The sequence below is a fragment of the Doryrhamphus excisus genome, linkage group LG7 (assembly GCF_037039965.1).
Source record: "Doryrhamphus excisus strain RoL-2023G ecotype Guam linkage group LG7, RoL_Dexc_Guam_v1.1, whole genome shotgun sequence".
Lineage (NCBI taxonomy): Eukaryota > Metazoa > Chordata > Actinopteri > Syngnathiformes > Syngnathidae > Doryrhamphus > Doryrhamphus excisus.
Genome location: NC_136363.1, coordinates 5404316 through 5418580, shown reverse-complemented (window position 1 = coordinate 5418580; position 14265 = coordinate 5404316). Strand labels below are relative to the sequence as shown.

Here is a 14265-nt window from a genome sequence, read left to right as displayed (position 1 = left end):
GTCGTGAATACTCTAAAATAGTTTAAAAAACTCACAGCAGAACTTTAGAACAAAAGGAATATAAATGACATGACTTTTACCTCCATTGAAGGCTTCATTGTTGACAAAGATGATGAAGGCTTGCAGTGTTGTAGGATATGACAGATCCACACAGACACCACCTTCCTGTTTTGCTATGAGTTACTTCAATACATAACAAATTACGTCAATATTATTCATTTAATTGTTTTTCTCACTTTCTTTATCAAAATGCTAGAACATGCAACTTTCATTGCGAGTTATTTTGAAAAGCAGAGTTTGTTAGCAAAGAACTACACAGTCAACCGCTATTTACATTCATGCTAGCACACTGCTAACAGGGATGCTTTGTGATAAAAATACATTACAAACGGTTGAATGTGTGTATTAATAACACGATGAGACTTGCGCTATATTGTGTGCTAACCGGAAACTAACAGCAATATTTTGGAGTATATTTTTAAATTAAAAAAAACACAGGGCACAGGGGCATGCTCTGCTTGTAATGGAATATTTGCATTTTTGTATGTGATGTTTCATAAACACACAACAACATGAATAAATATCTAGATTACATAGAGAAAACAGAAGCTTTTTTGTGTTTTTGACACATTTAAATACTTCATCAGCTTTCTATAGATTCTATATTTTCCCGATGAGTACATTTTAGTAGCAGCGGAGAGCAGTCATGCTGTGGCGTTGACTACGCTAAAGTGGGAACACCTGGTGCAAACGCTTTCAGAGTGCAGACCCGTGATTGGTCGAATCTTTGGCACGCGCCGGCTCCAATCCCAATCGCCATTGGTTCTTTGAGCTGTCACTCTATGCTATAAGCCCCTCCTCCGAGGTATGAAATACACGTTACTCTCGCCACATTGGAGCACTATTTGCCCAAACGGCTTCCACTCCATCCATTCATCCATCCCGGAGTGCGCCTCTGCTGCGGAGCTTTTGCGCGCAGGCAGGCTGGAGAGAGATGACAAGAGCCCCGCGGAACTGGCCAGACAAACATGGATCTCCGTAAAACGCTGATTTCGGTGCTTTGGATATTATTGCTGAACTCTTTGGAAGACTGTTGCGCGGAGGAAGGTATGTAAAAAAATACACTTATTTGCTTCCTTTTTGTAAAAAAAAAACTGGTGGTTATGAACACGCAGATGCGCGCTCCTTGTTTGGATGTTTGGAGGAAGCAGGTACTTTGCTTTGTAATTGTTGGACTGTTGAGTAAAAAATGTTCGCTTTTTGTGAAGAAAGTCCACCTTGAAAGAAAAGAAGTACGTTTACGTGTAAAAAAAAAATCACTATTACATGAAGCAAATAGGTTATTAAAACATGAAGCTGTCGCGTTTATTATACTATATATATATTAAAACCACTTTTCATTAGATAAGAATAACATTCCAGTTTAATTCTATGCATGGTTTTATTCACAGCATCATTGTGCAACTGGTTTCTTTGTCTTATTACAGTCCGCCTGCTGCTGATTTTACTACTCTTTTATTTTTTTTCTCATTTTTTTAATACTTTGGAGCACTTTTGATTCATTTATTCTACTGGATGCTTATAAAGTGTGGATTCCAAACTGCTGCATTTGAGCAGTGCAATGTGATTTAACAAGATTTAATGCTGATGGGAGATTTGGCTGTGATTTCTCTATCGCTCCTCTGGTTTATGAGGAGAGAGAGAGAGAGAGAGAGAGAGAGACATGGGGAGCCTTTGCAGACAACTGTACTGCACAAACAATTTAGCAATGCAAAAGCTTTTGTTAAAATGACTCTCAGGGCTGTTTCAGTGTGTGTGAGAGGCTGGTTAGGTGAAGCCAAGAAAGTGATCCTAATCACTTTGGAGACTGTGAAGTGGGGGGAAAAAAGAGCACCATGGATTCAGACCTTCTGGCTCTTTATTTGGCAAGGTAGATGCACAATGATACATTCACCGGGCACAATATTTGGTACATATGCACACATATTGATGCACAAGGTCATAGCTGGGATGTAAACATGTGCATATTTGTATTTTTTTTTTCACGATCAACTGCTTAAATTTTAAATTAAAATATCAGATATTCAACCTGGTTGCATTTTGCAGCCTATTAGAACTACACTCCACTAAAAATTAATAAAACAACTCTTAAGTACGAATGAAATGTAGTTATATACCACACATAATGTGTCACAGAGCTCTTGCATTGGTTCACACTACATAAAGGTGTCCAAAGTGTACCCCAGGGGCAATTTGCGGGCCGTTGCTGATTTAAATTAAAAAATATATATAAAATCAGGGGCGGCACGGTGGTCGAGTGGTTACCGCCCAGACCTCACAGCTAGGAGACCAAGGTTCAATTCCATCCTCTGTGTGGAGTTTGCATATTCTCGCCGTGCATGCGTGGGTTTTCTCTCCGGGTACTCCGGTTTCCTCCCACATTCCAAAAAACATGCTAGGTTAATTAGCGACTCCAAATTGTCCATAGGTATGAATGTGAGTGTGAATGGTTGTTTGTCTATATGTGCCCTGTGATTGGCTGGCCACTAGTCCAGGGTGTACCCCGCCTCTCGCCCGAAGACAACTGGGATAGGCTCCAGCAACCCACCGTGACCCTCGTGAGGATAAGCGGTAGAAAATTAATGAATAAATATAACACAACAAGTAATACATTTTTTGGGGGAATTGGGTTGTGAAAATGTAATATGGGAATAAAGGTGTCCAAAGTGTACCCTGAGGGCAATTTGCGGGCCGTTGCTGATTTAAATTAAAAAACAAAAAAAATCAGCTCTCGGCATATGTTATATGTTATAATATTACATTTTAAGAATATTTATAACACAACAAATTTTGGGGGGAATTGGGTTGTGAAAATGTAATATGGGAATAAAGGTGTCCAAAGTGTACCCCGGGGGCAATTTGCGGGCTGTTGCTGATTTAAATGAAAAAACAAAAAAAATCAGCTCTCGGCATATGTTATGTCATAATATAACATTTTCAGAATATTTATAACACAACAAATGCATGAAAATGTAATATGGGAATAAAGGTGTCCAAAGTGTACCCCGAGGGCAATTTGCAGGCCGTTGCTGATTTAAATTAAAAAACAAAAAAATCAGCTCTCAGCATATGTTATATGTTATAATATTACATTTTAAGACTATTTATAACACAACACATTTTGGGGGGAATTGGGTTGTGAAAATGTAATATGGGAATAAAGATGATAACAGGAAGAAAGTTGACATGTTGTAAAATTGATAAACAGCAACAATGGATAAAGTAATAGCACACCTTGTCACATGTAACCCAAAGCTAAGAAACAGATATAACTTATTAGCATGTCTACATTTGTATCAAAGTGGCCCCTTGTATTTTTTGACGCGTGTGCAGCCCTTGCTTGGAAAGGTTTATACACCCCCGCATTAATGATGCAACCTTGCCTAATAAATTGCCTGCATGGTGACTGTGCATGTCTTGTGCATCAACTTGTAAGGAATTGATGCGAGCTAAAACCAAAAACAAACATAAAAAGATTCCACAACGTTATATCTGACACGCTTGCAGATGCTATGTTCACACATCATAAGCTCACAATCACACACACGCACATGGAAGATTCCAAACACACACACACACACACTAGCTTGACACTTGCATGCCGTGCTCGCATGCGATCTTCCTCGTGTGTCCACATGATTGAAGTAACAATTTCCAAACTGCTGCTAAAGAGATCCCTCGGACACGCACATGCGGACACAAATGTTCAGAAGAGCAATCAAACGGATGCTTTTGCACGCTTTCATGCATTCGCACACTTGCTCTGGAGCTTGGCATGCCAGCTTCATTTGCCATATTGATATGATTCCAAGCAATGTCCCGTAGCTTTATTTGGATTTAATGATAGGAAAGGCAATGTGTTGGTTTTGGAAGAGAAATAATATCTTTTTTTTTTTTAACAATTATAATTCTATTTAAATCCATAACCAATTCAAGCAAGGAAAAAGTGAGTTTTTTTTTCTTTTAACACTTTTAATATAATTTACACTGTGGTTGTCTTATTTTTTTTTGCATTTTCTTCCCACTTTATTGTCCCCATTCTGCTGTACATGCCTGCTGCATGTTAAGCTGACCCAGCAAATGCTAACACAACCTGGGGGTTGGTGTTGTGGGGTGGTGGTGGGGGGGCGCCATGCCGCACCATCACCCCCCACAGTCAATCCAGCCACTCCCCTCCTTTTCTGGACGCTTTTCTCATTCCCCCGCACCTCACCACTAACACACCTTGGCATCTCATCGGGATCTCATTTACTTCCCCCTGCCTTCGTCCCTCCCCTCCCCTCCCCTTCCCCTCTTACCTCCTCGTCCAGCCATCCGCTCTGCACCAAGCGGCGAAGGGCGAGCGAAGGTGCGAGCCAGTTGCTGAACAACAGCAGCCTTTAGTGAGTGGCGAGGATTGGCGTGATTTTGAGGCTGCGTGGTTGATGCTTCAGTCGTCACAGTCATTTCAGGGTTTGCATGCAGTTTTGCAAGCCAATCCTTTCCTGTCACATGTGATTCTAGATTATATTTCCCAGCAGGATGCATTGTGGGATACTGAGGGATTAATTTCTGTTGTTTCGATTTACAGTTGAGCATCTCAATAGAAATGGATATAGAAATAAAAACAGTGCCTTAACTGTACAGAATGGTTGCTTGGTTACATTAAATATAAGTTAACTTCTTAATGCACGGCGGTCGAGTGGTTAGCGCGCAGACCTGAGTTCAATCCCACCCTCGGCCATCTCTGTGTGGCGTTTGCATGTTCTCCCCGTGCATGCGTGGGTTTTCTCCGGGTACTCTGGTTTCCTCCCACATTGCAAAAACATGCTAGGTTAATTGGCGACTCCAAATTGTCCATAGGTATGAATGTGAGTGTGAATGGTTGTTTGTCTATATGTGCCCTGTGATTGGCTGGCCACCAGTCCAGGGTGTACCCCGCCTCTCACCCGAAGACAGCTGGGATAGGCTCCAGCACCTCCGGCGACCCTCATGAGGATAAGTGGTATTAATTCATTGAAAATTACAAAATATATAGGTTAAAAAAAATGATGATTTTGTGGTTAAAATGTACAAACTTGTAAGATTATTTGGGAATTAACTAACTAACTAATTAACTAACTAAGCAGACCACACTCTTGAAAAGCAGATTTAAATTTTCAGAATTTGGTTCAAATATCTGGATGGTAGCCAAAGTGGTAAGCGTGCAGGCCACCTGGGTTCGATTCCCTACTCGGGCATCTCTGTGTGGAGTTTGCATGTTCTCCCCGTGCATGCGTGGGTTTTCTCCGGGTACTCCGGTTTCCTCCCACATTCCAAAAACATGCTAGGTTAATTGGCGACTCCAAATTGTCCATAGGTATGAATGTGAGTGTGAATGGTTGTTTGTCTATATGTGCCCTGTGATTGGCTGGCCACCAGTCCAGGGTGTACCCCGCCTCTCACCCGAAGACAGCTGGGATAGGCTCCAGCACTCCCCGTGACCCTTGAGGATAAGCGCTAGAAAAAGAATGAATGAATGAATATGTACTACATACTATCTAAAATGCTAACGTTCCAAATAAATCCGATTAGAGACCTCTAGACATAAAATAACACCCCTATAGCCACCTTTCCACCTTTCCACTTAGTATAGTCGACATAGTAACAGAAATAAGACTTGTGCGTGTTGTTGTAAATGTGTTTCGGTGCTGGGGGGGGGGTTGACAGGAAGTGATATTGGGGGTATTCCGTGTTAGGGGTTATTTTGCCTTTTGCAACACAATTAAAACCTGCAAAATAGGCCTGTTGTTGTCACCGAACGTTACAGTAAGATTACTGACACCTAGTGACCACTGTAGAATACTACATATTATCATGCATTTGAATGCATCTTCTGAATGCCTTATATTTTGTATTTTAGTTCATTTAGCCATGTTTTTAATTGACGTATCTCTACAATACACTTGAAGAATTGTCTTTATGCTTAATATTTCTATAACTTTTACTACTTTAACTAACTTTCAGGGCATATTGTCCTTGCCGGAACTACGTAAGAACACTTTTGAAGTCACGCGTAATATACCAAGGTCTTGGGTGATGTCATGCATAACAGCCCTTCATTCTGTTGTTAATGATTGCTGAACTGAGGTCTCCTGAGGTATGCTGAGGTTTATTCCTACTTTCATAAGATGTTAGAAGAAGAGGTTCTGGTTCACTTTTGAAGACATGACAATAAGACAATATGTCAAGCAATGCATGCAATGTGAAATACCAGCTTAGCCATTTTTTCACATTTTTGCTGCAGCCTATTTCCATGAAGCTGACTATCTCCTACACTTATCCGCCTAGATTGCAGCCACTTTGCAAAATATATGTATTTCAATTTTCCATGCTTGTATGCATATATATGTAGCATAAAATATCAATCCAGTAATGTACAATTGTATTTATTGATGTATGCTAGTTATCTTTATGTGTCTATGGCGGGTTTAAAGGCTTTCATATTTCAGATTATGCAACTAATTGTGATATATGCAAGGTTATTTTCATTCATCTGGGTCGGATACACTTCCTGTTATGGACCGCCTGTGTGTGTGTGTGTGTTGGATCAGGTGACCTCTATGAGAAGGAAAGGTGAAAGCGATTTGTGTTGATGACAGGCGTCCAACAGTAGTGACATTCTCTCGTCAATACCTCGGCGACAGGTGGCGGAAAAGGGAAACGACGGGCGCTCCTCCTAAAAAATTATATGACAGTGAAAGAAAGTTAAAGTGGGAAGGAGAGGAGTGTCGCTGTGGATATAATGGGAATAACGGTCCGTGCGGAGGAAGCATTGAGGGAATTGGAGAGCTGCCACCTCTGCTTTCTGTCATGGCTCTTGTATGTTGCGTGTAATCAAACAAACTGGGTGGGGGGGGGGGTTACAGGGAGTCGATGTAACTGGTCAACCACATCCTTATTTACTTCCCAGTCTACTTGGAAGACATTGACTAAGACTGATAGACTGATGAATTGTGTGTGTGTGTGTGGGAAAGAGAAGCGATGTCACTACTAGAACCCAATATGGTGACGTGAGGGCCTTTGTTCCCGGTGAGGAGGCTGCGGGAGCGTCAGGAGGCGGGGTTGCTCGTATTGGCGAGAATGAATCAAGCGCATGGGAGTACTATGGCAGTTGGTGTGTGTGTGTGTGTGTGTGTGTGTGTGTGTGTGCACGTGGGAATAAAGATCGGGGGCTTAGAAGGTGTTACAGCTGTATTAGACAATGTCATGTGGGCTTTGTGCAGCTGTTTGAGATAAGTGGTGGAAGATATATGCTTGGACTGCATATATGGATTTATTGATTAATCAATGCATAAGGTGATGACTGTGTTGCCGTCTTCATGTACTGTATACTAGTGCCTCAACATGATTAAAGCAGGGGTCTCAAACACGCGGCCCGCGGGCCAAATGTGGCCCGCAGGACACTAGTTTGAGGCCCCCCGCCTTGATATGAAAGTTTAATGTTAGTGCGGCCCGCGCAAGTTTAATATGGATGCTGTATGGTATCATGTACCCAGAAAAAATTATTACGTTTGATTAATGTTCATGTTAAAGGTTAAATAACTGTTAATAGTTATCCTCGCTATCCGTGTGGAAGTGGTAAGTTTTTGGCTATTTAAGTTTATAGGAAATAACTTACTACCGTTTAGGTTGCTAGCTCTCTAGTTTGCGAGTTAGCATGTCTCTCAAGACCCTGCAGTTGCGCAATATGTTGTAAATAAAAAGAGTATAAATGTGACTATAGTCATGTTTTGTCATGTCTACAGGGCTCTAATAATGCTTTGCTCATTTTAATCTAAAAAAATAATTTGTCTACCCACCAACTATATTCTTTAAGTTTTTTTTACAAAGAGGTGCATTGAATATTTAAATATTGAAGCATTGCAAAGGAAGCCACAACAAAGAGGCTAAAGAGTAACATGCGGCTCTGCAGCCGTGGGTTGCTGACCTATAACCCTAATTGCGTAATTGTGAAAAAAGTGAAATAAACACACAACTATCAGTGTAGCCAGATGAAAATATGCAATAATTTAAATTTTTGCACTGTTAAGGAGTTTAAAAATGCACTTTTTTAATGAGCAATTTATTATTATTATTCTTATTATTATTATTTAACAACCATTAAACTTATATAGGCTGTTCATCAGCCAATCAAAGGTTTAGGACAACAGACTCCAACAGCCAAAATCTAAATAAAAATGTGGATTCAATGTCATTTTCTATCAGGTATTCATACTGTCATGATGCCTTTTAAGGACAAAGGTAAAAACACACAAGCAAGGAACACATTTACAGAAACATACACATCTTATTTATGTCTTAAATGGCTTATTTTTATTCTATATTGGATAACACAAATCTAAATGTGACTATAGGTGTGCTATGTCATGTTTAGAGGGCTCCAATAATGTTAAAACCACATTTAGAATGAAGCAATGCCTTTCTGGTGTTGCATTGTAGCCTGCATTTTGTAGCCTGCAGGCCTAATTCATGCATGACTTGTGAGCAGCACTGAACATTAAGTATTTTTTTTTATTAACTTTAAATTAATATCACTTTTTGTCGGTATCTGTAATGAAGTGCTGTATAAATCCATTATCATGCATATCTGTTTTCAAGTTGGCTAAAGTAGGTAAATGCCACCGTTGGCCTGTTTTACATGGAGAGGGTATCAACACCGACTACATTAATTCAAGGCTTGATGTGGGTGGGCATGTTGGGAATTGAGCTGACAACATTTAGTCTGCCACCCTCACACTTACCGCATTTCATTTAACTTGCCTGTTTTCCATTTGAGTCGTAAAAAAAAAAAAAAAAAAATAACGTGGTTGTAATTAAACCTGAACTAAAAAGGCAGTCAGGCGAGCCAAGGTGGAAAGAGTCTGCATATCAACACACCATTCAAAATGTCATAGGCGTAAAAGTAAATATGTAATCCATGTGACATCACGTTATGCACCTTTTCATGAGTCACGGCTTATTTTGAGTCATCCATCCATTTTCTATGCCTCTGCTGGAGCCTATGCCAGCTGACTTTAGGAAAGATGCAGGGTACCCACTGGTCTGGTCACCAGCCAATTGCAGGCCATATATAGACAACATTATGAAAACATAATAAATATATGCCATAGCTATACGTACAACTGGGTACACCAATGCTTGGAAAGTTGCCGCTCAGCCAAATGTTACGAGCAGAACTTTTCACGTCTACCAATCAGGACTGAGGGCCTACAAGCTGATCCTGTGAAAAAAAAAACAGCTCCATTGCAAATAATGTGTGCGTTTCAGAGGCCAGCACTCCTGATTTTGAAGGCCCAAGGCACATTACTTTGATATTACATCACATACAAGCTGATAGGAATACATTAATATCATTTAGAGAGTGGTTCGTGCGCAGGCCACACAGCTAGGAGACCCGGGTTCGATTCCCCACTCAGGCATCTCTGTGTGGAGTTTACATGTTCTCCCCGTGCATGCGTGGGTTTTCTCCGGGTACTCCGGTTTCCTCCCACATTCCAAAAACATGCATGCTAGGCTAGTGTGAATGGTTGTTTGTCTATATGTGCCCTGTGATTGGTTGGTGATCAGTCCAGGGTGTACCCCGCCTCTTGCCCGAAGACAGCTGGGATAGGCTCCAGCACCCCCGCAACCCTCATGAGGAAAAAGCAGTTGAAAATGAATGAATGAATGAATTTGTCAAGTCGGACTGGTCGAGACCCGGGTTCAATTCCCCCCTCGGTCCAGGGTGTACCCCGCTTCTCATCCGAAGACAGCTGTGATAGGCTCCAGCACACCTGCCACACTCATGAGGATAAGCGGTAGAAAATGAATGAATGAATGAATTTGTCAAGTCATTTTCTCCTACTCAGTCGGACTAGTCTTAATAAATTCATAAATGAGACTCAAATTTAATAATGCTAATAATGCTAATAATGCTAATACCAATTTCCTCACACATTCGAAAAACATGCTAGGTTAATTGCCAACTCCAAATTATCCAAATTGTCCATAGGTATGAATGTGAGTGTGAATGGTTGTTTGTCTATATGTGCCCTGTGATTGGCTGGCCACCAGTCCAGGGTGTACCCTACCTCTCGCCCGAAGACAGCTGGGATAGGCTCCAGCACACCTGCCACACTCATGAGGATAAGCGGTAGAAAATGAATGAATGAATTTGTCAAGTCATAAAAAAATCTTCTTCTACTCAATCGAACTAGTCTTAATAAATTCATACCCCGCCTCTCGCCTGAAGACAGCTGGGATAGGCTCCAGCACCCCCCCTGCGCCCCTTGTGAGGATAAGCAGTAGAAAACGAATGCATGAATGAATACTACAATTAAACTTTTAAATGTAGGTCAGTGCTTCTGCTAATGTCTAGGCCAGCACAGAAGGCCTTGCTGGCCCTGACAGTGCACCAGTGGTATATTTTTATTTTTTTTTGCATCATCCAATTAGCTAACTACCAAAATGGTTGTTTCACTTTTACACTTGATGGAGGTACTTAATTAGCATCCATTGCCGTTCCGATGTTATAATAACAGTGTAGTCTTTGCTCTGCGGAGTCACGGACTTAACGCCATATGGAGTCGACGGAGGCTATTTTAAAAGACCAAAACTCACTCTGCTGAGCGACCTTGTGTAGTGAACTCCAACATACTTACATTTGTGCTATTAAGACACGGCACGCTCTGTCACATTCTTTTGAATCAGGGATGAGCTTTAAGGCCATTTGTTAAAGGTGTGTGTGTGTGTGTGTGTGTGTGTGTTTGTCTCCTGGAGCTGAAAACAGTCTAAGAAAAACATTTAAAATTTCCGCTTTAATGTTGTTTGACAACATATCTTATTCTAGATGTGTTTTATTTTTAAAATTTTGGGGAAGCACACAAGGTCATCGCCTTAGGCTACAGCTGAGGCAACGTCCAGTCCACGTTTAGTTACGCAACAATCTATATAAGCTGACAAGAGAAGGTTTTATTTTGTCCAAACACGATGTCCACTTTCTTTTTGTGGAAAAGAGAGTGGGGCTTCATCTACATGTATAGCATGTGTGGGGCCGTACACGCTGGAGGTTCTCCAGTTTTCACTCTTCCGTTCCAACACTTTGGTTTTCTGGCCAAGATTGGCCGACCCGTGTAAGCGACCTCGTAATGTACTTTTCATGTTCACTGATTCCGCTTTAGCATGTCTGAACTCTTGACACATGTTAGCAGATTATACAATGGGAATAGACAGGAGGAAAAAAAAGATGTGGAATATACATACTGTAGATACAGTATATCAGTACATCCTATGCTTTTTAGATTTTATTATATTAGAGATGTCCAAGAATGGCAGCAGACTAATATTGTCATGCAATGAGATTTTTTTTTGCTGATTATGATGTCTCGCTATAATTCCGATATAATTTCCAAATGTGTCATTATTAGCATTATTCATTCATTCATTCATTTTCTACCACTTATCCTTCACAAGGGGGTGCTGGAGCCTATCCCAGATGTCTTCGAGAGGCGGGGTACACCCCGGACTGGTCGCCAGCCAATCACAGGGCACATATAGACAAACAACCATTCACACTCACATTCATACCTATGGACAATTTGGAGTCGCTAATTAACCTAGCATGTTTTTGGAATGTGGGAGGAAACCGGAGTACCCGGAGAAAACCCACGCATGCACGGGGAGAACATGCAAACTCCACACAGAGATGGCCGAGAGTGGAATTGAACTCGGGTCTTTTAGCTTGTGCACTAACCACTCGACCGTCGTGCAGCCATGTTATGTATATTCATTCATTCATTTTCTACCGCTTATCTTCACGAGGGTCGCAGTGGGTGCTGGAGCCTATCCCAGCTGTCTTCGGGCAAGAGGCGGGGTACACCCTGGACTGGTGGCCAGCCAATCACAGGGCACATATAGACAAACAACCATTCACACTCACATTCATACCTATGGACAATTTGGAGTCGCCGATTAACCTAGCATGTTTTTGGAATGTGGTATTAGCATTATTAGCATTATTAAATTTGAGTCTTGTTTATGAATTTATTAAGACTAGTCCGACTGAGTTGGAGATGATTTTTTTTAATGACTTGACAAATTAATTAATTCATTAATTTTCTACTACTTATCCTCACGAGGGTGGCAGTTGTGCTGGAGCCTATCCCAGCTGTCTTCGGACGAGAAGCTTTGTACCAAGGGCGGAATCGAACCCAGATCTCGACCAGCCTGAATTGACAAATTGTTAAAAATAAACGTGATATTTCTATAGCTTGTATTGCAGATTGCAGTATGTCTTATCGGTTGATATCTGTTATCTGCCAGAAATCCAATATCGAGTATTTCTTATAACCGACAAGTTTGAAGTTACTCATGCTCTGCATTATTTAAAAAAAACAAAAAAAAAAACAAGTGTGTTTGCTATAAGTGGCGTGGTCAATTTGTTTACAAACATGAGATGTATTTCAATTACCAAGAGCATTTGAACACACAACAACCCACACTGAAAGGCGACCACATACTGGCTTAATCTTTACAGGTGTCCACAGGGAGCACGGAATCGATATGAAACGTTTTGTTTTTCTTTCTGCTCTGTTAATCCTGGTCATGGCTTAGCGATTGAAGTTGACATATTGTTTTATTATCATGTTTATGAATATTTCCAGATTGGATCTTAACTATTATTTTGGCTAAAATATCAAGTTACGGTGCATATTTCCGTGGATTGAAGCATCGGTTGGATGCTTTGTTTGTTGTGGTGGTGATGATGTGTTTACGTAACAATCTGGCAAAAACAGGCAACCCTACTGTGTTGTGTGTGCAACACATGCACTTTACGGTGTTTGGTTGAATTTGCTACATTTGCTACATTTGCTACAAGGACACGTCTGTAGAATTTAAGCAAGATTGGATGAAAAACAAGGACTTAACAACTAACTGCCTGCAAGACATTCACTTTGTTTACATGCAGTCATTATTCCGGTTTCTGAAATATTCCGGAATATACAACAACATCCACTAAATACAAGCATATTATTAGTCTTTATATGGCTGTGTGTACAGCTAATATTCCGGTTATTTGACTGCATGTAAACCTACTCATTGACCATTTGTCTAATGATTATAATCATTACATAAATGTGGGATCTTTATTACATCAATAACCATGTTTACATGGACCCAAATATTCCAATTCCATTCGGGTTATTTGCTCAAACGGAAAGAATGTAACCTTTGTATACACCAAGTGCCAATCCGAATGAATATATAATCAGATTCACAGGGGTGGAATATTCCTTTCCCCAAATCCGATTGAGGTATCTTGTACCTGCTCAATCGGAAAGTTGTCAGACTGCGTTCTTTTTCTTCTTCTGTTGTTTATTGGCGGTTGGCAAGCAGCTTTCGTGTGCATTAGTGCCATCTGTGGAACAGAATCTAAACCCTTCTATACGCCATTCACAAGTCCAGTTTTATTAAAAAAAAAGAAAATACATATCTATATAAAACATGTGCCGAGCTTAATTATAAAATATTAGCAAGATTGAACTTTATCTTTTCCTGTTCCCGGGTAGCGTTCTTTCAGCGAATGCTGAGATATGACGTAACACGCAGCTCCAGACGTTCTTCGATTAAAAAAAAAAAAAAAAATGGAGGCGAGCAATCGGCACTGGACTGCTGCAGAAAGTTTGTTTTTGATTCAAAATGAATTCCAAGACTGGACAAAGGAAAAACTGGGAATACGGAGTTATTCCAACAAGTGAAAGAAAAACTGGAGGAAATCGGTATCACGTGATGTTGGTGTTTACGTTTTACTGGGCATGCCCCATTGACTATTCTGGTTGATTATAGCGCCGCATGTAGACACGCCATTGGAATATTCCTTTCCATGTATACCATTGCTTTCGGAAAGATTCCATTCGGAAAAACTCCTCATGTAAACGTGGCTAATGGCAACATGTCTTCCCATAGGAGACCATTTCGAGTCACGTGAAAAATATTGGATTTTGGACCGTCACTACCCCGCTAATGCCACTACCCAGTTTGGTGTTGTCTTTTGCTCGTGAGCCCTCCTCCCGTCTTCACCGAGGAGTGGTAATGACCGTCATGTTGGAAATGTGTCCGGCCGGGCCTGGTAAACCATTACCCTGATGTCTCTGAAAACCCCATTAATCTTCTGGAGAGGCGTTTGACCTTTCAAACTCATTAAGC

At 40.8% G+C, this 14265-nt stretch overlaps 1 protein-coding gene across 4 annotated transcripts in view; it reads left to right on the top strand.

Annotated features, from left to right (window-relative positions):
• Positions 1 to 914: 914 nt before the first annotated feature.
• Positions 915 to 14265, top strand: part of epha10 (EPH receptor A10) — a 225115-nt gene continuing 211764 nt past the window's right edge. For all 4 annotated transcript variants that reach the window (XM_058046811.2, XM_078791939.1, XM_058046810.2 and 1 more), the window contains exon 1: positions 915 to 1107. In XM_058046811.2, coding sequence (XP_057902794.2) covers positions 1029 to 1107 — 79 coding nt within the window. In that variant the 5' untranslated portion in view covers positions 915 to 1028. The remainder of the gene's footprint in view (positions 1108 to 14265) is intronic.